The 27,103-nt window shown below is 39.7% G+C and overlaps 1 protein-coding gene across 1 annotated transcript in view; it reads left to right on the top strand.

The window, feature by feature from the left end:
- Positions 1 to 27,103, top strand: part of LOC139135085 (polynucleotide 5'-hydroxyl-kinase NOL9-like) — a 50,691-nt gene that overhangs the window by 12,248 nt on the left and 11,340 nt on the right. The window contains exons 6-9 of the mRNA XM_070702315.1: positions 10,250 to 10,283; positions 10,403 to 10,536; positions 11,406 to 11,616; positions 13,065 to 13,296. Of these exons, the coding sequence (XP_070558416.1) occupies positions 10,250 to 10,283; positions 10,403 to 10,536; positions 11,406 to 11,616; positions 13,065 to 13,296 (611 nt within the window). The remainder of the gene's footprint in view (positions 1 to 10,249; positions 10,284 to 10,402; positions 10,537 to 11,405; positions 11,617 to 13,064; positions 13,297 to 27,103) is intronic.

Consider the following 27,103-nt stretch of genomic DNA (forward strand, 5'->3'; position numbering starts at 1 on the left):
ATTAATCTTAGATTTATTTCTGGAGCTTGCTCAGTATAGGTCTTTAAAACATCACTGCACATCGCATCGATATGACTTTCTCACACCAGAATTTCTTTACTTTGAACTAATATTGACATACCGTCCCTTCACGAACACATGAGAGAGACGCAACGGTGCTTCGTAATATAATAGAGGTGTACCTCGATTGTAATATTAAAACTGTCGTATCTCGTGATCTTTCCCCGGTCGGATAGAGTCACCTTACGGCAGCACGATCATACACCTGCCTCCGTTTGCCGAAGCCCATAATTGTATTTTACACTGCTGCGTCTTGCGTAGCGGCAACGAAATACCGGTAGACCCAAGCTAATAAGCTTACTTCTGAGCGTAGCAGCCATGTTTGCTTCTATAAATGCCCGATCTGACAGGTTGCGTAGTTGATGACGGTATCAATACTTCCGCAATATTGCTCATTTTCGGAACTGGATTTTTCAACATAATGACATGTCGGTTGTTAAATTAATTATTTAGTATTTTGTTCCACACAGAGAATGAATATCCAGCGTTTTAGTGACCAGTTTAGTCCCACTGTGTAATACTTCTCTGAACACAGTGCATGCGTGAGCGCTCAGATAATTTTAAAAACGGACACTGGACAGACAAGCTTGGCCTTCGCGCCTCGGTAAGATAGTACGCCAATTCGGCTACCTCGGAAACATCAAGTCAGATCTTTTCACAGACAAATAAAACGGAATTATAAGCAAAATCAGTTCGCCGATGAAATCACTTGCAATTTTCTACAACATTGTTACCGTTGACTTAGCTGGTACGGACTCATATAACCACAGTCCCTCCACCCGTGATATAAGATATAAACTAGCGTACTATCACGTTGACATAGGAGCAAAGTCGTACGTGAAAAAAGTAAAGGAAAACATGCAAGTTCTAGGTTTTCAAACAAATTTTATTGAGATGTAAGTTGATTCTCATTTCCTTGTCGCTGGCGCTCCCGTTCAAGACCTGAGTAGAAAGGACACGTGGTTTAAAATGTAATAAATTGACGGGCACCATCTCTGGATTTATTTGGTGCTCACTGTTTATTTTTTTACCCAAATTTGTAATTTTTCTAACAGAACATAAAACCAATGGAGAGCACAGTGTCTGTTGCTGGTAGTTTTATTTGTTTTGTATTTTAAATTTTACTACATTTGATCTGCGAGGTATAATCATCTCAGAACGAGTTAGTTTTACCCGGGAAGACAACTTTTTCAAGTTACCTGTCCTGGTGGGTGGTTGCAATGCCCACGAATTTCGAACACTGGCTTTTATAAGTTTTCAAAACTAGTAAAATATCCGTGACAGACTCGAAGAGGATGTCTCCTTGTGAATGTCCTTGAACCCATGACCGCGAGCGTCGTTTTTTTCTATGCGTTCTCTTTGTATAATGATCGATACACGTACATATAGCGTTGGATGGGTGATACCATTTTCACGAAGTGGTAAAAAGCAGGAGTATGCAAAAATGTCGTTGCCAAGTCACAAAGAAATTCAACCGCAAATCGCAGTGACAATGCAATTCATAGGATTTTGATCAGTTCTAAACTAAAACTTGAAAAGACCAGACCTTGTCCATATTTTTTCATTCTTTAATTATTATTATGAGATAAAGTGAACGTCCCCTCCTGAAAGATAGTCAGGGCCGGATGCTTTGCAACAAGTCTAGTACGTGAGTTGTTCACTTATGTAACATGTACACAGCGATGTGTAATCGGCGACCCGACCGCTCTGAAACAATTTCGAAAAGACTATGACTGTAAAATCTTGTCTTTCCTTGTTCACTGTAATAAGCAGCGTGGCATGAATGTCCTACGTAGATTTCTAAGTGCCATGCCCACACGATGTTTCCATAAACATGCCAGACTGGGCCTGTAGCTACTTCGTCAAATCGCCATATCCCCATTCTCGCGAGCCACAGCATAATTCTGCTCCGCTGACCTACGCCAAAACGGGTAGCGCTGAGCTACTGCCGTAAAGAGGCACATTTATTACGACGATGAATATCCCCAGCCGGTTCCCTCCTATGTGTGCAAAGACTACTTTTTAGGAAACATGCAAGTCAACTTCCCAGGCGCGTTTTATCGAGCGGCTGGTCGCGATGTGGACATGTCACTTATCGCATGTAATCCCGGCCACTTTGACAGTGATTTTCACATGAGTAAAGTCCGACTTGTTTGAGTATTTTACATGTATTAGTGATATACAGCATTGAACAGCTTAGGAGTGAACTTTTGACGATGTCGGGACCCTAGAAAATTTCACAATCTACCTGTGCTTTGAAGCAGTCTCCAAGCAGCAAACTGTCTCGCGTGAATTGTCTTCCATAAAATCGATCAGTAATTTAGTAAATTATTTTTGCTGTGTTATTTCCTATTAATTCTACGAGGGATAATAAATGGTTTCTACAGAGCTTCCGTTAGGATATTCAAACCTGCGTAAGGCTGTACGCAAATGTTTTTATTATTCGCGTAAAATGTATCAAAAATGCGTACATGTAAGCACTTATAAAACAGCTGTATACGCCATATCGAAAACTAGTTCAAAAGTCAATGAATAAAGTGTTCAATAAACATCAGCAGTGACAATTTTTTGGACGAGTTTTACAATCTTTAATACTCTTCTGTGTATATTCTCTGACGACGGTATTCGTTTCTGACTAATTACATTTAGATTACAACTTCCGACGATCTCTTTGCTGCCTGAACTCTATCGTCGCTGCTCTGAAGTCAAATGCGTAAAGTTTTGGGCCTTCCATGGTTATAACTATCAGATCATTTACGGCATCTTCACTCAGATAATTACGTTTCGATGTTTTTAATCGTGTTTGGGTACTGAACCCCCATTCACACGGGACAGATGAGACTGGAATCACGGCTGACTTTGCAATATTTGGTGAGTTCACGATAATCGTTGTAAAGAAGCGTACAGACCGGCCATTAAACTATTATTTCTAAGTCTGCTTAGCATTAGCTTAAATATTCGACGCAGAGATCTTCAGGGTTTACAAGCCCGAATTCAAAGAACGTATACAATTCTGGGGTGAAGAAAACGTAGTTCTAAGAAATTACAGTTTGAATTTAATCTCGAAAAAAGACAAACAATCCAAAAAAATTCAACTGATGTCGGGTTATTACAAGGAGATAAGGGTCGTGTACACTGTTATTCGGCGAAAGTAACACTAACTTTTTCAATTCTGGCGCCAGATTTTTCACCTGTAATGAATATATTTAGTCTGAAAGACCGTTTCTCAAACTTCCAGTTAGACCGGCTCCAAGTCTGTGGGCATATCAAAACATATAGTAAATTGAAGGATTAAATATCAGTAGACCGTCGGGCTAAGTTGTAGGGCAGTTGGGATTGATCGCGGGATGATCGCCTGGCTTGGCCAGCTATGCAGTTACCATGACTTTTTGGAACTTAGCTTCCGAGAAAAGCCAGGGACTGGGAGCCAGTTTAACTTCCGGTAAAAAGCCTGGAAGTGAAGATACACCTTGCAGCTTGACAAGCGTGAACAAGGGCTGATAATTTATGCAAAACTCGTCAAGTTGACGCTTTGAAGGCTCGTTGTGCGAAAACAAAAGCGATTTTAAAATCCAAGACTGCTTTTTTTGGCTCAGTATGTAGCCAGCTCTCGATTGCCGTTAAGGGAACACCAAGGTCTATTGCATACAGGTAAAAGTCGCCACTTATTCACAGTAAAATTGCAAAATATCTATTTCCAATAGTACAAAGCATAGACTTTAAAAACGGATCCGTTTTTAAGGTCTATGAACAAAGATGGTCTCGATACCGTAAACTGCGAAACCTGTCCGATCGGGCATTTCAAAGCGCAAACATGGGTAACTGCCTATGCCACAGCGCACATCGTTGTGCATAGACTACAATTCTTTCTATACTAGGTTGCGGGGACTTATCTGACCGTACTGTCATAGAGGCGTCTTTGTCCGACCGGGAAACATAAGGAGATACGACAGTTCTAAATATTACCATGGCGGTATATTTCTATAGTATTAGAGCACAGTCTCTCCACAGATTGTTGAATGACAGTGACAAAAGTTAGGACAAACGATGTAAAATAGGAAAGCCATTAGCACTACACTGATGACCAGTTGTATTTACAGACTCCCTGTTAGTTTCACCATGGAGGTAGGAAGCTTCTACCTCCATGGTTTCACGATCGATCAAGCAGATTACGCAGCGCATGGGTGCCTGAGGTTTCACCCGTCCGAAGAGAAATAAATGCGTCTGTAGAATTATTGTTCGCAATTTACTGTCATTGAAGGCTTTATAGCACTAATCCTACATTATCTCCACAAACTTTGACGCGGTCACAAGGGAGTACATGGTCATTTTTCACCTCCTCGCATGATACAAACATGAAGCTATGGAACGGGTGTCATGATCGGTTGACGATAATTTATGAGTGAAAACGAGGAAAGCTTTATTTCAACAAAAATTCTGCATTTTTAGTCGTGGATCGTACTTGTGGAATTTTAAAACTGTATTTGAGCATATACCAACCACTTAAGTTGAAATGATTTGTACAGATCAGTGATCAGTTCCGAGTTCACCGGCATTCACTTCTTGCATTGAAAAATAGAAAACATGTCTTCTGCGATGTGTTGTGGCATCAACTTACCACCGGACCGTGACTCACCTGATGGTCACAATCATCGAATAAATTTCTCTTCGACATCACGTCTCTCTCAGATCAGCGATGTCATCTTTATTTAAGAAATTTATTAAATTATCGATCGGATTCAAACTCGCAACATACCGCACCCGGCCCACCCAGCCAGAGAAATATTTTACAGTGATAGGCTATTTATTGTGTTGTGTACCAAAGAGAAAGACATGATTTATATTTCCCTTTACAATTTGGTGCTCAATTACTGTGAATAGCATGCTAAGTTGCCACCTTTCCTGTCTTGCTGTGTAGGCCTACAGCTGACCACTCCGTGAAGTTCAAATTTGCATTTATATTTGGTTTGCAGTAGGCCTACAGAGTCGCAATTTCTTCAGCTGTGGTTTTGAAGCTGTCAATCATTCAGTTGCCGCACAAGTTTCAACATTTAGAACAATAGAATGCGATCGCAACTAGGTGTTACCGCAGCATTTGAGTTGTCAGTGTGTTGCCGCATGCTGTTGCCGCATGTTTTGAGGCATCAGTGAGTTCCCGCAAACGCGTTGCCGCAGTGTTTGCGGCAATAAAACAATGGGAAGTGGACATGAAACAATAGATACCGCAGACCTTGCGGGAGAGAACAATGCTACCGCACAGTTACCGCATGTTTGCCGCATACCGCAAAATGCGGTTACAAGTTATGTGATTCTGGTACTGTACTTCACCTGCACAGACTACGTCTGCTGCTGCTAGTGAGACAGTGAGTAACGAGACGGCTGATGCCATTGGTTCTCCCCCGGCTGCTCCGGGAGAGACACCACCTGTTGCTACTATGAGCCCTCATCCTGCGTCAGGAGAGGTTCCTGTGCCCAGTGCGAAAGAGCTTGAGTCCTCGTCATCAGCAGAGGCTGCCCAGCCCGCTCCTGCCATAGTTTCGTGTGCTGCGATGTCCCCGCCGAAAAAGATAGTGCGGAGGGTTCGTTATCAGGATAGCCCACCTGATTTTGAGCCAGATATGATCCTTGATGCCGCTACGGGCGAGTTCAGGCCCAGACGCCCAGACGACGGTGATATCACCGCTGAGTCCGACTCGGAGGTTGACGAGGATGCGGCAGAGGACGATGACTTTTATGACAGGCAGTATGTAGGTGAGGCAAGCTCTGACGACGATGATGATGTTGCTGCTGCTGTGTTGGCGGAGGATGACACCCCTCCTGTCTGGCGTATGTCGGAGACTACCGATGCTAATATATTTGAGGAGACCGATTTTGACCATGAGAGAGGACCGACTTTCACCTTGCCCAGCCACTCCCGTGAGCTCGATTACTTTTTTAAGTTTATTCCAGCTACACTGATCAGATTGGCCAAGGACGAGACTAATAAATACGCCAAATTCCACCAGCGATATATCGCTAGGAAAATAGATAAATACTGGCATAACGCTGACTACCGAGAGGTGCAGGCGTTCATTGGCGTCTTAGTCTGTATGGGTATCGACCGTAAATCATCAGTGGAGGATTATTGGTCTAGCGATCCCTTTCTGAGAAACCAGGGTATTTCTACTGTGATTACCCGCAGTCGCTTTCAGCAGCTTATGCGATACTTTCATCTGGCAGACCCAGAGAACGATCCACGTCGTGATCCTGATGAGGCACGCCGCCGACGTCGGTGTCAGGAGGATCCCCTGTATAAAATCAATCCATGGATGGAGCCCATAGTTGACCGGTGCGTAAATAATTATAAGATGGGTAGAGAGATCTCCATCGACGAGGGCATGGTGCGATTTAAGGGCCGTTCTAAATTTAAGCAGAGATTACCGCATAAGCCTGATCGAGACGGTTTCAAGATATGGCAGCTGTGCGACTCCACCACTGCATACATCGCTAACTTTGCACCGTACCTAGGTGTGAAATTTCGGGATCGGACTGATGGAGACGGCAGGAGCGAGGTGTGGTGAAAAGAATTACGATGGAGCTGGTCCAGCCATTCTGTGGATATAATCACAGCCTATTCTGTGATAGCCTGTTTAGCACGGTCGTTACTGCTAGAGAGCTGATGGAGACCGGGATCTACATGGTCGGGAGTTTTAACCGCCGTAATCGTCGCACCATGCCCGCTCAATTAATTCCGCCGGGTAAGAGGAAGCGCCTTCCTCTGTCTGTTGGGGATATGAAAGCCACGACCAGAACGGACTCTCGTCTTAACATCACTGCTTATCAGGATAGTAACGCTCAGGTGCTGATCTTGAATACGGTCTATCCACCCTTGGAGTGCGTGCCAGTGGGGGAGGGAGACGAGCAGCGACAAGTGCCTCTGTCGCTGTATAATTATCGCCGGTACATGGAGGCGTCGACCGAGCCAACCAGAAGCGCAAGTACTTTCACACTGGGCGCAAGAACCACAGATGGTGGACATATCTGGCATGTTACCTGATTGATGTTGCCCTGGTAAATGCATATATATGCTTCAAGCATGTACACCCTGATAGTAAGCTGACCCATAAGATGTTTCATCTGCGTGTCGGGAAACAACTCATTGGCGGTTATTGTGGGCGATCGCAGCCCAGTGTGAGAGAGGTCGAGGCCACCGTTTCTCTTGCCTCGTACATCAATCCACAAAATCAGCCGATGCACGTTGTCAGCCGTTTGGAGGGGCGGCAGAAATGCTGTAAAGTATGCAGCAGAGAGGGTAAGACCACTGCGAGCGGACGACTGTCTGAGACGTCCAAACGTCTGTGCGGGGTTCATCTTCACGAGGGCGAGTGTTTTGCGGCTTTTCATCATCGCATGATGCTACGAGGTAAGAGGAGCATTGGCGTGCAGACCTCTACTCACACAGCCCGATGACACCCATCAGCAAGAGAACCCGACGTAAATAACGGACAGGGGACAGCTTCGCCTAACAGTGGCTTGACTGTATTCTTAACACGGACCATGATCACATTTTGAGCACGGTTGTGCCGTTGTTTGTGCTTTACGATCCCGCTGATTGTAAATTGAAACACGGATTATTTTGTACAATCCCCCGATTGTAATCTTTGTAACACGGACCATGCACTCGGACGTCGAGACAGACTCTGAGATTTATTATTCGGCATAATGTAAATTATTCCCGAATAAAATACTATCTATGGATCGCATATTTTCGTTTGTTTTTGTTAGACGGATTATTTTGTACAATTCCCCCTATTATAATTTTTGAAACACGGATCTGCCACCCCGATTGTAATTTTTGAAACACGGACCATGCACTCGGACGTCGAGACAGACTCCGAGATTTATTGTTCGGCATAATGTAAATTATTCCCGAATAAAATACTATCTATGATCGCATATTTTCGTTTGTTTTGTTTTTACCCCCACTTTCGTTTTTTGGCAGATCCGTAAGGACGCTATAGTAATGGATGAACGTGCGTTGTATCACGTGGGAGGGGCACAGCCCAACGGAGGCTGTGCTCGTGCGACGTAGACGTTGTACCAACCATCTGTCGTTGGGGTTAGTGCATAGAGCAGTTGCACTGTCCAGAGCTAAGGTGGTACAAAACTGCACCTTAGTAACAACTGCACAACTAACGTGTTAGGAAACGGTAACACTAACGAGCTAAGTGTTCACTGAACTGGCCAAACTACGTACACGCCTTCCTTCAATGGCGGAACTATGTCGTTGACACTACGTCAAAGCAGACTGCACTGTGCGACTCTTCCAAGTCGTTCAAAGTACGTGGCCAAGTGACACAACCCAGGGGAAACAGGACAGGTTTGAGGGTGCTGCCGCACCCATAGCACTAACCCCTGGGTCTTCTACTAACCCACGAGAGAGGTGACGTTTCCCCGGTGTGGCCGTGCGTGCCGGCGAACGAGCTTTACTTCCGCGAAAGTAAGCTAGAAAAGGGCATAAAAGTGCACGTCCCCCGGGGCAAACAACGCCCGTGACCTCGTCATTTTCTGGACACAACCTCATCACGGTTGCCCCTCTATACGGGCATGCAAAAATTTTTGAAGTCTAACACGTATATGGTCGGTAATCGTACCCCGAAAATGCGGTATTTTCCCGCCAAATGCCTGGCAGGCTAGCGTGCAGGAGAGCTATCTTCTGTAGACACGGAAAAGGGGGCCGGTTTTGACCGACTTGGCAGGATAACGGACAGGGGCGCTCGGCAGGAAAAGGGTTAAAGGGACAAAGTCGGTCATTTTCTACAATTTTTCGATGACAAAAATCCCCAGTCAATCAATAGGCAACCCAAACGGTGACCATACAGTAGATGGCTTCAAGGATATGTAACAACACCTCGCTCTTTATGGCAAAGTTCAGTGTTTGTCTGGGCATCCTCACCATTTGAACCAACCCCCATGTTTGAATTCCAGCACATAGCAAATTACTATGCATACCACTTTATGTCATCATATGTAAAAGCGCATGACCAGCCTGTGACCTGCAAACTAACCTCAGCACAATAGATAATGAGGAGCACAATCATTAACTACTGTAAAATAGTGAAACTTAAAGGGCATTTGCTAGTGAGTTTGATTTAAGTATTGAATGACACGAACTGTAGAACAGAAATAAAACCCTAGACCCAATGGTTCTACGATAAAACTAAAACAATGTAAGATTGGTGATAGTGAAACCAGAACACAGTAATACATTTTCTTTATAGTGAGCAAATCTTGATATACCTAAATTTTTGTCAACTTTTAAGATTTTGGGGCATTTTCTTGCCATTCCATGGGTTTTTCAAACATGACATAATCACTTGTTGAACTTTGAAACATCGCATGCAGAAGTGCGACTAAACGGTTTAGTGTTGGTGACATCATTGTGACATTGCCCCGGGTACTGTTGATCGATACTGTTCACGATTGTTAGCTACCTCTCACAAAATCTGTTTGAGTGTTATTGAAAGGGAATTTCCCTGTACATCGTGTAATTATTTATATCAGGTGAATACCATTTCAAACCAGGGGGTTGCTGGTGACTTGAGACAGTAGCAGTTGCCCTTGTCTTCCGGTCACTCGTATTGAAGAACAGTATTGATCGTCAAGGTCTGCCTGAAAACTAACCATCAAAATGTAACTGGAGCAAACGACATCTGTAGTAGGGAATCCTGAAAGTGCAACACTGCATTCTTGATCCTAAAGTAATATAACTAAATGCATGACGTTTCACTTTGTGAGTTATTTTCACACGCAGATGCTCTCAGCAGTGAGCAGTCGATTTAATGGTACAGACCGTTTATTCGTTCTGCCGATGGTTTTCTTCATCTTGTCTAAAACCAGGATGGAAGATATGCATGTTCACCCATTCATTATCTTTCAACATGTCAAACAACATAAATAGTGTCTCGTACCAAACAAAAATTCATGAAAAAATTGCGGAAAATGGCCAACTTTGTCCCTGCAATATATTGACTTGTCAAAGGCAGGTCAGCCTTGATCATTATTAGGGATTTTGATAAAGTTGTAGCTTGAGATCTTTGTAAAGAAATAACAAACAAAACTTTCATTGCAGTTGTAGACATGAAGTGCAGAGACAGCGGTATTGATGCAATGATAAACAGAATTGAAATTTATTCTGTATCTCTTGTAGGTCCACCTTTCACCCATGTAACTGAACCCCACATGTAAGTCCATTCCCTTTTATATATCTAAATCACTACTTGTTCCATTTTTAAAAATCTTTTTGGACCATTTGAGAAATATGTATAATGGTATTTCAATTGCATTGTTTCTATGGTTCCAGAATGAGTTTCGTCGGTGACCTGAGTCCAAGAGATGACCCCAAACGATACGTTAAAACTTTCAAGTATGTTCATGGGTTCTATGAGAGAGACGTGAAACAACCATTGATAGTGAATACTATGGGATGGGTCAAAGGTAGGCAGAAGCTCCACAATGTCTTCATTCCATGAATGTCTCTATGAAGAGGAAAAATCCAATCTGTCAGTTTGTATCAGGAAGTTTTTCCTTTCAAACTGGTGCTTATCTTAGTGTGTGCTGAAATTTTGTATTGCATTTACGGTAGAATACATAGTAGGTACAGATATTCAGACTCTCAAAGTTTTATAATATTGTACTTTTTTGTTATATCACTCATGATATATATATATATATATATATATATATATATATATATATATATATATATATATATATATATATATATATGAGATTATATACATTTGTATTTTTAAAGCTTATTAAGTAAGTTTAAGTAAGTAAACTTTTTGGTGGTTTCTTTTGTTGTATAAAAATTGAAAATAATTTGACGTCATAGATTTTATGTTGCCATTTTGAGTTTCACGTGTCAGGGTTTTTGTAGTACCAAAGTTTGCATGTTGACGCTTGACTTTTTTCCTGATTTCAAAAGGAAATGGTTTGATTAAAAAATTTCCTTACGGAAATTTGAAAGTTTGAGCAAAAGTTTGTCGTAATTTCGATGTGGACATTACCTTAATCTGAAAAGTACATGTCCAAATCTTGGTGTACATGAATGTGTGGTTGTAAATAACACATGGAAAATATTGTGGAAAGGTGGGGATATTCTGAAGGGTGGATATAATTGCAAACTTTGTAGTCTTGTGAGTACATACATGTATTTCTCAAGATCCATTCAAACAAAGAAACACACAGAATTTTATCACAACAATGCTGGTTTCCCTCCAATTTCAGCATGTGTGGTGCATGCACAGATTCTTCCAACTCGAGAAGTCATGAACATTTTAGTGTCTCCACTTTCTTATCAGGTACGGGCTTATGTTTGCTGTTGGACGTCATCCGACTTGTCAAACCGACTCACATCGTCCAGTTTGAAACCAGATCACAAGCCAAGAATCTGCCGTTCCTGGACGAGGAATACCTCAGTGAGAATCCTGGATGGTGTCTACCAGTAGAATCTGCATCTGAAAACAAATCTCAACTGATGGTCATCAATGTCAGATCAGACCATAGTTTCTCGTAAGTGTGTGTTCCGACTTCCATCAAATACAATGGCAATTGCTGTGTTTTGGTTTTGTTGGTACAATCTGTGATTGCTCAGACTTATAGAGGTACCTTCTTCATCTTCAAACTGAAAAATGAATGTATGCATTCTAATGGAGTCATAACACTGGATATACAACATTTAATATTGTTGTATGTTGACATGCTCTTTTATGATGCCTTTAGGGCTTATGCCTCAGAATTAATTTGTTGATAGTGTATTTGTATATCAAAAAGCCGATGACGAGAATCACACTCAAAATTTTTTGTAGCCCTATAAAGGAAAGAATAGTTTTAATAATTTAGGCTTGAAGTTACTTTGTAAGATTGACACAATTATCCCATCATCCATACATGAAACGGTAGGAGATTAGACTGTAGTTACTTGAAATAATTTTGTGCAGCAGGTATCTTACCTCTCCCATATATTCATCACCAAAATAGTCTGAGAGTGACTTTTATTCATAAACTAAAACTGCCAGAGAGTTTTAAGGTGGATCTCTGTCTAAAAGACAGTGTATACACTCTCTTTGTACTCTGAGTGACTGGAGTGATTTGATATTTTGTAGTAGTTCAGTCTCAGTGAGAGGGAAGTACCAGTCTCAATCATAATGATTGTATAATACGCTGTAATGCTGTGTTTCATCCCATTAAGGTAGAATGCGCCATCGTGACAGACTTTCATAACTTTTACAATTCTTTTCTGATCTCTCACTTGTAGTGGCTCATTCTAACACTCGTAGAGAATGAAAACTTACCACCATATCAGTTTTTCGAAAATCAAAAATTTATTTTCCCCCATAGAGATAACACAGAGATGGTGACAGAGATGGTGACCATTTTACATTTTAAATATGGGTAAATGTTGGGTATTTTGTTCCTCTAGTACCAAACTCTCCTGGGTGATCTCTGATTTTTAGTTTTTATTTTGTTAGAGAAATGTTTAGTTTCCCTGGGGAAAGTTTGAGCAAAAGTTTAAGTCTTTCATTTTAAAGACGCATTGTTTACTGAATGTTATTCCTGCAACCTAACTGCAGTGTTACTTTCACATGCAATACAGTCACAGAACCTGTGGGCTAAATTTTTCAGAAATACCAGGCACAGGTCAATATACCGGGTAGGGGGTATTATATATTATGGTAAAAAAAACTAGTGAGCTTTTTTAAAACAAATCTGGAAAAAGTGTTAGATCACCTTGATGATCTTATAAGGTATGGTATATGGTAACACTTATCCTTCACACAACTGTGGTCTACTACATGGAGTGATTTCTTTCAAAATTGGTACAAGAATTACTCCCAATGTCATACATATGCATTTGTTTTGTGATACAATCCAATACGACCATAATTTTCGTCAATTGTTTCTAAATTCATATAACAAGTGGGGACTATGTCATTGACGATCACTTGTTTTCCACACAGAGGTAAATTTAGAGCTGCCAATCAGAGAGACATGATACTGTTAGCATACCTGAGCCAGCTTCAACCAGAGATCAGCTGTAATGTAATCAAGCCAATGCATCATTTGACTCCGTACGTGCTGCCATGGAATTCAGTGGCCGTCCATGTTGTACATTGCAAGGTGCCAGAGAGACAGATTATGTACGCCCTCAACGCGTCGATCGTGGCATTGTGTGTGGCCAGTAACTCTCAGGTAGGTGTGGGACTTGTTTATCCTGATTGACAAGGCAAAAAATAAAAGGTAAATTAAAGCTGCAAGCAGCGTTGGCGGGGCCCAAGCGGTTGCCATGGTTGAAAGTACTTGCACTGATGATACTATGTGCAAATTTTGAGCTTCCATGTGTCTCATGTGTAGAGAAATCTTTAGACTAGTTGTTAACACATGTGAAAATACATTTAAAAGCTCACGCATCTCAATTCTCATTTAAAATGATTTTGAAAAGTATGCTTGACAGAGAGAGGCGAACAAGCATTTTAAGTACAATTGATGTATACCATCATAGCTCATTCTGGAAATTTACCATGTGTCCTATGTGTTGACAAATCCTTGGACTAGTTGTTATAAGTGAAAATTTCCTGTCAAAGATCATTTTTCTCATTTCCCATTTACATGATTTTGAAAAGTGTGTCATAGACAAACGGGAAATAGCATTACAATAAATTTCCTACTGATTGTGTGGTCACTTGTCAGCCATACAGACTGATGTGATGACAAGAAAAATAAAAGTTTGTCTCTCATCCTCGTGCGCGTCAATTCAGATCCGCCGCGTCAACCTTTTTTCTGCTCATGGGGAAATAATTTAAAAAAAAATAAACACAAAAAACTCGGCGATAGTATATGTATAAAACAGAAGCTTAAAAAGAATTGACACTTATATTCCATTCAGAAGTGTACTCATATGTAACTCTTATATTGTGCTGTCAAACTGTGCAAATGCTGCGCTTAAGTCAACCAAAAAACTGTTGTTATACACAAATATATCAAGAACACTGCTGTGCATTTATCTCTGCGTGCATTCCTATGATGTTGTCATGTTTAACTGCGTGTTGTTGATTGAAGAATAAAAAAAATTGACAGTAAAAAATTCCTGCCTCACCACATCATTTTTTAGCTACTATAGACTATAGTCTATAGAAGCTATAGGGATGGGTATCCGTCCGGCGTCCGTCGTCAGTCTGTATGTATGTATGTATGTATGTATGTATGTATGTATGTCCGTTTGTGAGGCGTCCGTCCACTCAAATATCTTGAGAACCACAGTACTTACTGATTTGATATTTGTTGTGTAGATGAAAAATATGATTTTGAGAAACTATTTTTTTTAATTTTTTGATATTGTTGAAAATAGGCAAATTAATGCCAAAAAAGGTGTTTTTGGTAAAAAATCTTCTTCTTCATAACCGCTGGTCAAACAGCTTTGTTATTTGGTATACAGGTCCCTAGGGATAACTCAACTTAGATTTATTCAAATTGTGATGAAATATGCAAATGTGTATTTTTAAGGAATTTTTTTGTCATTTTTGGTCAAATTTGACTTACATTGTATGTAATTCTTGTACTGTATAAACCCTATCAATTCACCCAGAAAAAATAATTAATATGATTTTAAATAATTGAATTAATTAGGAAATCATCAAAGCCAAAATAATTTTAGTGTGGAATTATCAGAAAGTTCAACTTTTTTTGACAGTTCATAGTGAAATGCTTACCATCTTGGAGGATTAAAACATGTAAAGGCAACTTTCCTGAATCCCAACTTTGATATATTCTGAACCACCATTTATGTTATCTAAAAGAAATTGCTCATAATAGTTTGTCATGATAGGGTGGTCAAATAAATAGAGATAGAGAAAGTTCTAATTTCCATTTATGGTTGACTTGGTAAGGATAAAATAAGATCACTTTTTGAGGAAAAAAATAGAGTGGTCAATTAAAAGAGTGGTCAAAGTGATAGGGTTTTTATGGTAAAGCTGGGCTGTAAGATTCCTCGTGCTATTTATAGCAATTATGCAATCTGTGTAAACAGTGCAATGAAAGTGTAACATGATTCCTTATAATGCTTTTGATGACCTTGAACTTCTTAAGTTACAAACATTTGTCTCTTCAGTGTGCTTTCTCTGAGTATGTACAGTCTCAACTTATTCAAAGGAACTTACTTACAATGTTAATTTGAAAGTTAAAATGTGCTTGGTTAATAGTCGCGCCAGCGGCTTACTGACTACGCATGCGCTTATTCATAATATACTATGCGAGTAACCGGAAGTGTACCCTTCTTTCATGGGCGCCGCCATGTTTTTTTTTTGAGTACTCGTAAATAAACAAAAACGAAACAAATTACTATTATATAACATGCCTTTTATTAAAGATACCTCTTTTATTAGCCAGTAAATGTTATTATGCACCTTGTCGCCGATACAAAATATCGTTTATGTAGATAAAGGGAGAAAACTGTCGTGCATATGAACGGGGCATACGCATAGAACGCTGGGACTGAATTTTAGAAAAGCGCCCCCTGTGTCAATAATTAGATTCAAAAATTGCCAGTTTTTAGACGGAACGCTGTAGTTTTCAGCACGAGGGACCGTGTTTTCAGCTTGCAAGTGGAAGATGGGCAGTGCGGTTACCATTGCAATGATAATGATTGCATAATACGTCCCTTGTTTAACGCAATAGGCTGTTATCATTGTAAAAATTGCCAATTTTTGTCCAAAATTTTTACACGTTACAGGAAATCTATACCTGCTCTGCTGCAGGGTTTGACGTCGTGTACGTACGTGAACTGCTTTCATCAGAGGGAAACTGGGCATAGTTGTCGTCATATAAACGTTTATGAAGTAACAATTAATTACATTTTATCATGAATCAATACAAATAACATTGCCAATCTTAACCCCTGGCGCGACACCAAGGGCTGAGCCCTATATAATATTAGGATGAAAATACTGATATAAAAGATAACCAGCTCAAGATTCTTTATAACCTGACAGATATGCTGTTTTTTTATGACGTAAATCTTGATTTAAGCAAGTCTTGTTTACTTTAATTAGAATGTAATTAACTCTCGTTTATTTGCTATTATAGACTAATATAGTCTGATGAAATATGTAAATCTGTATTTTTACAGAATTTGTATTTTTGGGTCAATTTTTGCCATTTTTGGTCAAATTATTTGTTTCGCAAAGTTACTCATCTGATAGGTTTGATATTTGGTATACAGGTTCCTGGGTTTTATCTTAATGTAATATATTGAAATTATGATGAAATCGTCAATTTTGTATTTTTTGCAGCTAATTTTGCCATTTTTGGTCAGGCCATCCTGAAATAAGCTATCAAAGATATCCACCTTCTTCATCAATACATGTGTCACAAAAACTTATTCTCTACATAACACAGCAGACCTCTGTCAACTGTTGAGTTGCTTGTTTTTTCAAAACCGCTGGTCAGACAGCTTTAATATTCGGTTTACAAGTCCCTAGGATGACCTTAGTGAGATAATTTCATACAGTCAGGAAATACTTAATTTTGTATCCATGTCTATAGTAGCTTCAGAGACTTTGGCCCTATATTTCTGATATGTCTAGGCGAACCAGCATTTTAAGTCAAATTGATGTATACCATCATAGCTCATTCTGTAAATTTACCATGTGTCCTATGTGTTGATATATCCTTGAACTAGTTGTTAGAGTTGTTATACATGAAAATTTCGTGTCAAAGATCATTTTCCCCATTTCCCATTTACATGACTTTAAAAAGTGTGTGTCATAGACAAATGGGAAATAGCATTACAATAAATTTCCACTGATTGTGTGGTCACTTGTAAGCCATACAGACTGATGTGATGACAAGAAAAATAAAGTTTTTTCTCATCCTCGCGCGTGTCAATTCAGATCTGCTGCGTCCTATTTTCTGCTCCATGAAAAAAACTGCAAAAAATACATCACGATAGTACATGTATAAAACAGAACCGTACAAATAATTGACACTAACATTCCAATCAGAACTGTATACATATTTCACTCTTATATTACTCTGTGAAAACTGTGCAAATGCTGCACTTAAACCGCTGAACTGTTGCTGTACAAAAATAATAAAGCAACACTGCTGTACATTTGTCTCTGCGTGCATTCTTATGATGTTGTCATTTTTTCCCGCGTTGTTGATTGAAGAATGAAAAAAGAAACCCGCGTCACCACATAATTTTTGAAATATGTCTAGGAGAAGAAAGAAACGTTTTATTTTTCTTGCCATAATACTAGTTGTTTTGATGACCTGTACACTATGAATTTAAAATGTTGGGTAGAACAAAAAGGTGTTCTTCAAAACCTGAAAATTCCAAATATTAAAATGCAAAAGTTACTGGCAATAACAAAGTATGGAGTTGTTACTCAGGAAACAAATGCTAAACATCGTTGTAAAAGTTGAAACTACTGTCTCTTTAATAAGATTACAAGTTTTGCAGTAAGAAGAGTGGGTAGCTGAACAAATCATAACAGCCTTGAGTACGAATCCTCCTTTTTAAGTGTCAAATAATACTAGTCCTGAGCACTGTTTCTGTTGAGTGAAATGCTCCCTTAGCTGTAACTTTAACCCTTTTCCTGCCAAGTCCATATTTCACCACCAGGTCAAGATGGTTAAAATTAATGAAACACAACATATTCCATATGATGTATTTTAACATAATACTGTACATTTGAAGGCTGTTGAAAACATAATACTGTAAAGTTGATTTTTTTTGGACAAAAGATGCTATAACATACCAAGCCAAGTGGGTGAAAATACGTCATGTTTTGGCTCAATACCGCTTTTTACTGACTTGGCTGATGGGGAAGTAATACAGTTATTACTGTCTGGCAGGAAAAGGGTTAAAGGCTAGTTATATTTGTCAAAAGTTAGGCGTATGCGATGCAGCTATATTAAATAGTTACAAACCTGTAATTGTTATCAATGCTGTACTGTACATATCGCTATAGAGAACGGCACAAAACCTGCTTCAGCGTACCAGTTTTTCAAACGATAGATATCCATTCTTATAGAAGTTCAAAAGTACTCTTAGACTTGAGAAAAGTGTTCATTTGAGACTTTCGATACATTTGCTTTACGCTTGAATTTAGCATGGAGATTTGGTAGCTCTATGAATTTAACAAGCGATGCTCGGACACTGGAAGCGCACAGCGCATCGATGACACTTGGGTCAGGGGTCATCACCAAAAACGTCAGTGCGTATTCACGGCCAGCTTGAATCATGCCACGGATCGCGAAAATCACGGATCATATATCCAAATGTTCATGTCTAATACGTAAAGAGAACCCTAAAATATAAAACACATAATGATTTGATATGGAGAAACATCATTTTGTTTCAAGTTAAATGCTCAAATATCGCGACAAGACTTGCACATTTGCACAATATGAATGCGGAAGTACGTCGACTGTACTCGGCGGACGAGCGAGCGCCTTCTCTGAAAATCTGTTTACAATATCACGTCACAATACACTGAAAATTCTTGCGAATTCATCTTTAAGGAAGCCAATTCACACAAGTTCCTAACGTCAGTAAAGATATTTTCTTGTTGGCAGCAATATACCACCAACATTTTTGCCGTCCAGGAGTGCCTTAGAAGTTACTCGCTCTACGTTGAAAAAAAAGCCATATGCTTTTAACCATGCCGTTCCTAACTTTGCAAATTCCAGTCGACTTTCCTACTCTGATCATAATCTTTCTTTCCATTTCATAGCTTTACTTGCGCTTAGAACCTGCGTTAGGGGTGGTTTCTCCCCAATATTGGTGGAGCTGCCTAATGTCAAAAATGAAAGTTTGCCGTTTTTGCTTAGTTTTACCGTCACTACGATCCTTCAGTGTTGATGACGACATTCACAGGCGTGCTGTTTACTGGGTATTTGTTAACTCTGCATGGCAGGTGTGTGTTACCGACGTTATACGGCCTCCCACCACATCGTATAACGCCGGCCGGTAACACACAGCCCTGCCATGCAGAGCTAGGTATTTGTATAAGTGTAGTACTATGCTATGTTCTGACGTTCTACGGAAGAGAACGTCGGAACGTAGCATAAACTACACTTATACAAACTACCAAGTAAACATCACGCCTGTGACGACGTTGTACTGCACAGTGCACGGAGCAATCTGTAGGTACATTGTGCGAAGTTGTCCAACCCAAAACTTAGTAACATCTTAGTCAAATAGTCATGGTAAACATATGGGTACTTTTGGTTTGTTAGCTATTTCGTTACAATTTTATTCATTACTGTATGTGTTACAAATACGATCTTCTGACGCATAAGGTCAGGGATGCACAGAGATAAAGTATTACTTCTCAAGTTGAATGCAGGACAGCGCGTGGACAGACAAAGTGATGACGTCATACTGCAATTTTCGATTCGCAAGTTTGGCTAATTTTTGCCTAAATCTTCTCGGCAAACGCTACTTTTTTCTCGCATTTGCGATTTTGCGAGCAGGCAGCGGAAACACTGCCTGCGTCATTGCGAACAAAGGAAGGCCACAACCACGGTCCCTCCTCTTTTGTGGAGGGACCGTGCCACAACACACCTCATTTTCAAGCAGGCGATTTATGTTTGTTTTTCAGATTTCGTCCATTAAAAATCCTAGCCGCACGCGAACGGCAAACAAAGAATTTATTTTATGGCACCTAATGTAGAGTGTTTGGATAACATACACAAGAAAGTTCTAAATTACTCCTGGAGTTGATCGTTGAGACTGAATAATGACAGTAGTGGTACTTGAAGTAAACGTTTCTGGCATTTTTGCTTCTGAACGTTGGTCTCACCACAGTCCCTCTATCCACTCAAGTCCACATGCTTAAATATTCAAACCTTGTAATCGAGGAAGTGCATGTTTACTGAGTGTTTCAACTGCAATAAGCTGCGCAAACAAACATTCTGAACAGCTACACTAACAACGGAGATGGTCGCACCTATTTAGACCTAGAACAATGGCAAGAGCGTCCAGCTCTGATTAACCATTTGACCTGCAGGCTGTGAGTGACGATTTTGCAGTTCGCCGGCATTGAGTCGATAGCCTCTGATTTCAGCAACAGTGACGGCATACATTTTTCTACAATTATTTTACTTCTCACTTTCCGATTTCAAAATGTTTATGACAAACAGCCTATAATGCCAATGAAATACCCTTACTTCATAATATTCTCATTTTAGTTTCAATCAACATCACCACGAATTTCATTACACAAGGTGTTGTTTTAATCGATGTGTATCAGCAATTTTGATGCGGTCTTGTTTACATTTTTAATGAGCTACATGCTCTCAGTTACACAACACACCAGGGCCACTCCATGCATGTCAGATAGAGAAACATAAACAAATCACCACACCTTGCAATGTCATGTATCTTTCTTTTTTACTCGTGATGAACAAGTGAGCGTGCATTCAGACACCTACACACAAAATTACCCGAATAGCTTCATTTATGATCCTTGACACTCACATAACGTAGACCCCAGTAATTGTGCCCTGGTGGGACCTTGTCCCGCTCTTATTCAGTCAATCACAGCAGTCGGCCACCCCTAAAGTTAGTGGCACACTCTTCTAAGTACTTCCGTGGCAGTATATTTGACAACGTCATCATGGCGTACAAAACCTGGGCGCTGAAGTTACTATACACAAGGGGCCGAGATTAGGGTTCGTGCGACTGCTAGCTGAATTTGACAGCGGGCATTGCAGTCTGTTGTTCCATCTTTGACTTTCAAGTGTACGATATAACATACATCACTGATCGATCTTCTGACTGACGAGGTTTTAAACTGCAGCCTTATGAACATTGGGGCGACTTAAAAGATCCAAATACCTTTCGCAAACTTGAAAGTGATTGCACTAAGAAAGATATGAAGTGACATTTCAGTTAAATCTGTGTGTTGGTTTTTGAGAAGAAAATTTTTAAGGAATAAATTGCGATTTTTGCTATATCCACTACAGCGAACAAACCTCCTGACTGACCCAACGGCTTTCGGAAATTAGAAAGAACTACCACTAGGGATTATGAGTGTAAAATTTTAGTTCAATCTGTGTGTTGGTTCTGGAGGAAATATTTTAAAAGATTAAATTACGAGTTTTGCAAAATCAAATATGGCGGCAAAACCATCTGACCTATCCAAATGTCTGTCACAAACCTGAAAGAGATATTACAATAGATGATACATGTAAAATTTCAGTCTACTCGGTGTGTTGGTTCTAGAGAAGAAGAAATTAAAAGAAGAAATTACGATTTTTGCTAAATCCAATATGGCGGCCAAACCACGTGACCGATCAAAACGCCTTTCACAAACTTGAAAGAGATCATGTTAAAGATGATATTTGTGAAATTTTAGTTCTATCGGTGTATTGGTTGAGGAGAAGAAGATTTTTAAAGATAAAATTACGATTTTCACAAAATTCAATATGGCGGCCAAACCACAGGACTGATCAAAATGCCTCTCGCAAATGTGAAAGCGATTGCACTCAAGATCATACTTGTGAAATTTCAATTCAATCAGTGTGTTGGTTCTATAGGAGATGATTTTTAAAGATTAAATGAGTATTTTAGAAAATTCAATATGGCGGCCAAGGTCATGTGACCGCATGTGATTTTATTTGCAAATTCTAAAGACCTTAGGTCATGCTTGCTATACAAAAAATTTCAAATCAACTAGACCCCTAGGTCTTCTGGAGAAGCCGTTTTTAGGTTTTTGGAAAATTCAATATGGCTGCCAGGTCACGAGACCAATCAAAATTTCAAGGGTCAGATGCACGAATACTAATTGACATCTATTAGCCCTGTAAATTTGAGAAGTTTTCGTTCAGCCGTTTAAGAGATCTAGGTCGACAAAGAATCGGCAGAAGAAGAAGAAGAAAAAGAGGAAGAAGAGGAAGAAGAGGAAGTAGTAGAACTTGAGCAATAACAATAGGGTCCCAGCCGGTCGCTTGGGCCCCTAAATACTGGTAGTTTTTTCAGTATGGGTTGTATAATTAGTTTAAAGGTCTTGTGAAATGATCCCGTTCTTGTGACTGAATATCTTCCAGGAGGGCAATATTATTACACTCGCAACAGAATTGCAACCTAAAAGTACGCGCGAGGGTTAATTTTTTTGATATTTCTCTGCGTGGTTTTTAATGGGTCATTTTGCAAGACCCAGGTCACGCGCTCAGCGGGAGTCATGGTTGGCCAACTGTGACGTCACAGTGGTGTTCATTTACATTGAATAGCAGTCCCACGCTGCCTTATCTCTGCCCGGTATCCGCTAACAAAACAAAGTCAGTTTAAGTCTCTTGTGCGATCAGTGCAACCCACCTTGTGTTCACGCTGCCCATTTGCCACTTTTGCCAACGCCAATTGAGATCCAAAGTGGCGAAAAAAAATCGGTCCTAATTCGCCACAGTGGCGAAACTGATTTTTGTCTAAAAAATATGGCAAAATAAAGAAAAAATGTGTTTTTTTTTTTCTTTTGTTGATCTGCGCTTCTCTCTCGGCTATTCGCAAAACACTGTGTCTACTTCCGCCGCGTTCTTTCTGTCGTGTGCATGTGCAATCCAGCCAAGTCTCACGAGAGATTTGACGTCATATAGTCTATTGTACAGCAAGCATAAATGACTCTCACGAGAACTGAAACTTAGACACACGAAATCGAGCCCTCGCGATAAATTTGACGTCATTTTGTCTAGTGTACAGCAGGCATAGGAATGCTCGCTAGCGAGAATTGAAACTTTTGCCATACATAGCAGACATACACATTTTAATCGCAGCCACGACGTTCGGTGTTGCAGTTGATTTGCATTGCTGTCTAGATGTTCGGTGTTGTGCATTTTAATATCGGTCTTAAATGTTCCATGTTGTGGTCGATTTTCATGGCAGGCCTCATGTCCAGTATTCCCCGTTGTTCTTCATTTTAATCGCCGTCCCAACGACATGTTTCGTGTTGCTGTTGATTTGTATCATGGCGGTAGAAATCTACCATGATGATTTGTATGGCGATCCAGGGCCTGAAAATTTAATTTTTATCCACTTGTCCCCGGACAAGTAGCCTCTATTTTTCTACTTGTCCGTAGCAGAAACTCACTTGCCCTGAAAATTTTCAAAAAAAAAAATGATTCTACTCTTACCCAGATCGTGGAACCTCTCCTACAATGGTTTGTGACAAATTGGTGGTATTTACAGTTTTTAATTGTAAAAAAGTACATTACCATATTGAAATTAATTTAATATGCTTCAGTCTTTTATGGGAATTCTTGCCAGTTACCGCATTAGATGTGTTTAACAGAAATAAATACTAGTAAGATGTTTCATCACACTTATGACTACAAAACCAGAAGTGATTGAAGACAATAGTCTAAAGCAGACATTTAATATGGTTTTTTCACTACTGCTGTTTAGTTCACTTCATTTTTATAATTGCCCAAATGATTGATACTTTTCATGGAAATTGCAAAAAATAGGTTGAAAACACTAAAATTCTGAGAGGAACTCCTTTCTCTTCATAATAGCAATAGCAACTCGCCATACCACGGTTTTGACAAGCTAGGTGACTTTTGTTAAGGTCCACTACAATCAAGATAGGGGGTCTTCACCATATAAGGAATTCAGCATGGTGACCTACACAAGCTTGCTGAGTACGATCGAAGAGTGGCATGAGACTCCTTCTGGAGAAATTTCTGACTGCAAAATACTACTCTGAAAGACAGGGATATAGTGCTTCATCAAAATTTTGGAGTTACTGATAGTTTTAGGTAAAGTTGTGAGCTTCCATCACACCACATAGTGCCATTTGATGCTTCGTGCAGTGTGGCTAGAAATTTCATTCTCCGTGCACACTGTGTACTACCATGGTACTACTATAGCTAGCAGGTTAGTTGGGTAGAGTAACGGTGGTTGTCAATAAAGTTTGCTTTACTATTTCACTGTCCAAATTGTTTGGTGAAAAGTTACTTGTTCTTTTTAAAATAATCTAGGCTTCCACTTCAAACATCATTGCTGGTTATTATCTCTTTACATTTTACATGTAAAATGAGTGGAGTGTACGTGGCCCGGCATTTGCCCCAGGGTCCAGTGGCTAGTGGATGCAAATCGCAAACTGTAACAGAGTAACTGATTTTTGGACACCGTGGTGCGAAGCACCAAAGGTGTCCGTTGTCGCCACAATGTCTGTGTGTGTTTCCGTCTGTCCGTCCGTTCGTCTGTCAGATTTTGTTCCACTCATAACTTAAGAACCCTTAGGTCCAATGTCATGCAATTTGGTATTTGGTATTATCATGATGAGACTTAGATCTGATTAGATTTTGGTGGGTGTGGCTTATTAATTAATTGCTCATTTGCATATTTTATGACTTTTTTCGTTCACGCAGATATCTCAGAGACGCCTGGAGCGATTTCGTTCAAACTTGGTAGTAGGATAGTACTCTACCTCATACAGATGCACGTTGATTTGTTTCACAATGCGATCAAATTTGGCCGTGTTAGAGGACTTTTTAGTTTTCACCTCCATAGACTCCCATGTATAAGGCAGTCCATAGACTCCCATGTTTAACCCCTTGACTACCTATGGCGCCGGATATATCCGGCGCCATATTGAATTACCATATACCTTGAGTGCCGGATATATCCGGCACAGTTAAATAGGCATATTTGCTTCGTTTTTGTCCCTAAAAATCCCGTAATTTCGGCGTCGGCATGCAGCGCGACTAAGATTGATGTATTCCGATCTGACCTGAATGTGATTGCGCCCCCGTACGTCCGAGTATGGCCAAAATCAGGAAGCAAATGTCGTGACCCATGACCTCGACCCTGAAAGGTCAGGCTGATCACAGAAGCGTCGCGCTGATTGTTTACAGTTTTCAGAAATACGGACAATCGCGAAGATGTTTATGGTTTGTTTTTTTTTAATGAAATGAAATGTTTATTTATTGAAAACAAACTATTTATATGTAAATATGTTCTATTAACAGCAATATTCTTGAATATAACTAGAAGAAATACAATTTTTTACTATAAGCCAGTGGAATTTTATAGCAGCCATATTATCAATATGACTGGTCACATGACTGGTCATGTGTTTGGTCATGTGATATGTTGTTCCCTAAAATGTATTTTTAAATATTGTGAATTGTTTTTTGATAAATCATAACCATTTTAGATGCATGTTTCTGCAAGGAAGACCTAAAGCAGGCGTTTACAATATAAATGTGTTGATTTTCAAATACAGAATCATGTCAGATGCTGATGTTTGTGGTTCATTTACTCTGCCTTTTGTGAAAAAAATCTTTAATAGGTACATCTATAAATAAAGTAAAGGGTAGTTATTATTACATATATGTAAAGACAATGCCATGAAAATTGCAACTGTATTCAAATTTGCGTCATTTTATGGATTCAAAACACGTCCTGATGCTTCAAATTTTCATATTCTTTGCCAACTCTGGTCACATGGTATGTCATGTGATCAGTCACGTGACCTGGAAATACAAAACTTATGTATGAAAAAGTGGGAAATTTCATGCTGATTCAGAAAATATATGGTTTATTGGTACTTACTTAATTTTTACTCTAAGCAGTGTTGATGCAATGACCACATCCAAGATTTTATCAATATTTACATAAGGGGCCTGGTATATAGGAATACATTGGCCTTGGTAGTCAAGGGGTTAAGGCAGTCCATAGACTCCCATGTATAAGGCAGTCCATAGACTCCCATGTATAAGGAAGTCCATGCACTCCCTGGCATGTATAAGGCAGTCCATAGACTCCCATGTATAAGGCAGTCCATAGACTCCCATGTATAAGGCCAAGAAAAATAAAAATTTAGTTTCTCATTGTATTCATATTGCAAAAAGGATGCAGTGACACAGTTTTTAGTCCCCACAGATAAAGTCCAGGGGCTCATAGATTTGGTCATGTCAGTCGGTTAGTCCATCCATGTGAGTCCATCTGTTCACGCAGATATCTCAGACGCTTTAGCAAAATGTCACCTGACCTTTGACCTTGAATATACATATTTGTCCATAACTCAGTAACCACAAGTGCTAAACCTTTCATATATGGTATGATGGGACACTATGACGCCCCATATTGTACCTCATTAATTATGTGCATATCTAATTTTGAGCGAGCCAATAGAGCCAGAGGTGTGATTTTTGCTTAGCAATGCAATTTTTTTGACAAAATGTCACGTGACCTCAATTACCTTTGACCTCAAATATACATATTTGTGCATAACTCAGTAACCACAAGTGCTACACTCTTCATATTTGGTATGATGGGACACCTTATGACGCCACATATTGTACCTCATTAATTATGCACATATCTAATTTTGAGCGAGCCAATAGAGCTAGAGGTCTGATTTTTGGTATATAGGGATAACTTAGCAATACAATTATTTTGACAAAATGTCACGTGACCTCAATGACCTTTGACCTCAAATATACATATTTGTCCAAAACTCAGTAACCACAAGTGCTACACCCTTCATATTTGGTATGATGGGACACCTTATGACGCCACATATTGAACCTCATTAATTATGTGCATATCTAATTTTGAGCAAGCCAATAGAGCTAGAGGTCTGATTTTTGGTATATAGGGATAACTTAGCAATACAATTTTTTTGACAAAATGTCATGTGACCTCAGTGACCTTTGACCTCAAATATACATATTTGTCGATAACTCAGTAACCACAAGTGCTACACCCTTCATATTTTATATAATAGGACACCTTATGACGCCACATATTGTACCTCATTAATTATGCACATATCTAATTTTGAGTGAGCCAATAGAGCTAGAGGTCTGATTTTTGGTATATAGGGATAACTTAGCAATACAATTATTTTGACAAAATGTCACGTGACCTTGGTGACCTTTGACCTCAAATATACATATTTGTCCAAAACTCAGTAACCACAAGTGCTACACCCTTCATATTTGGTATGATGGGACACCTTATGACGCCACATATTGTTCCTCATTAATTATG

This window comes from Ptychodera flava, chromosome 6 (genome assembly GCF_041260155.1).
Source record: "Ptychodera flava strain L36383 chromosome 6, AS_Pfla_20210202, whole genome shotgun sequence".
In the NCBI taxonomy this organism is placed as follows: domain Eukaryota; kingdom Metazoa; phylum Hemichordata; class Enteropneusta; family Ptychoderidae; genus Ptychodera; species Ptychodera flava.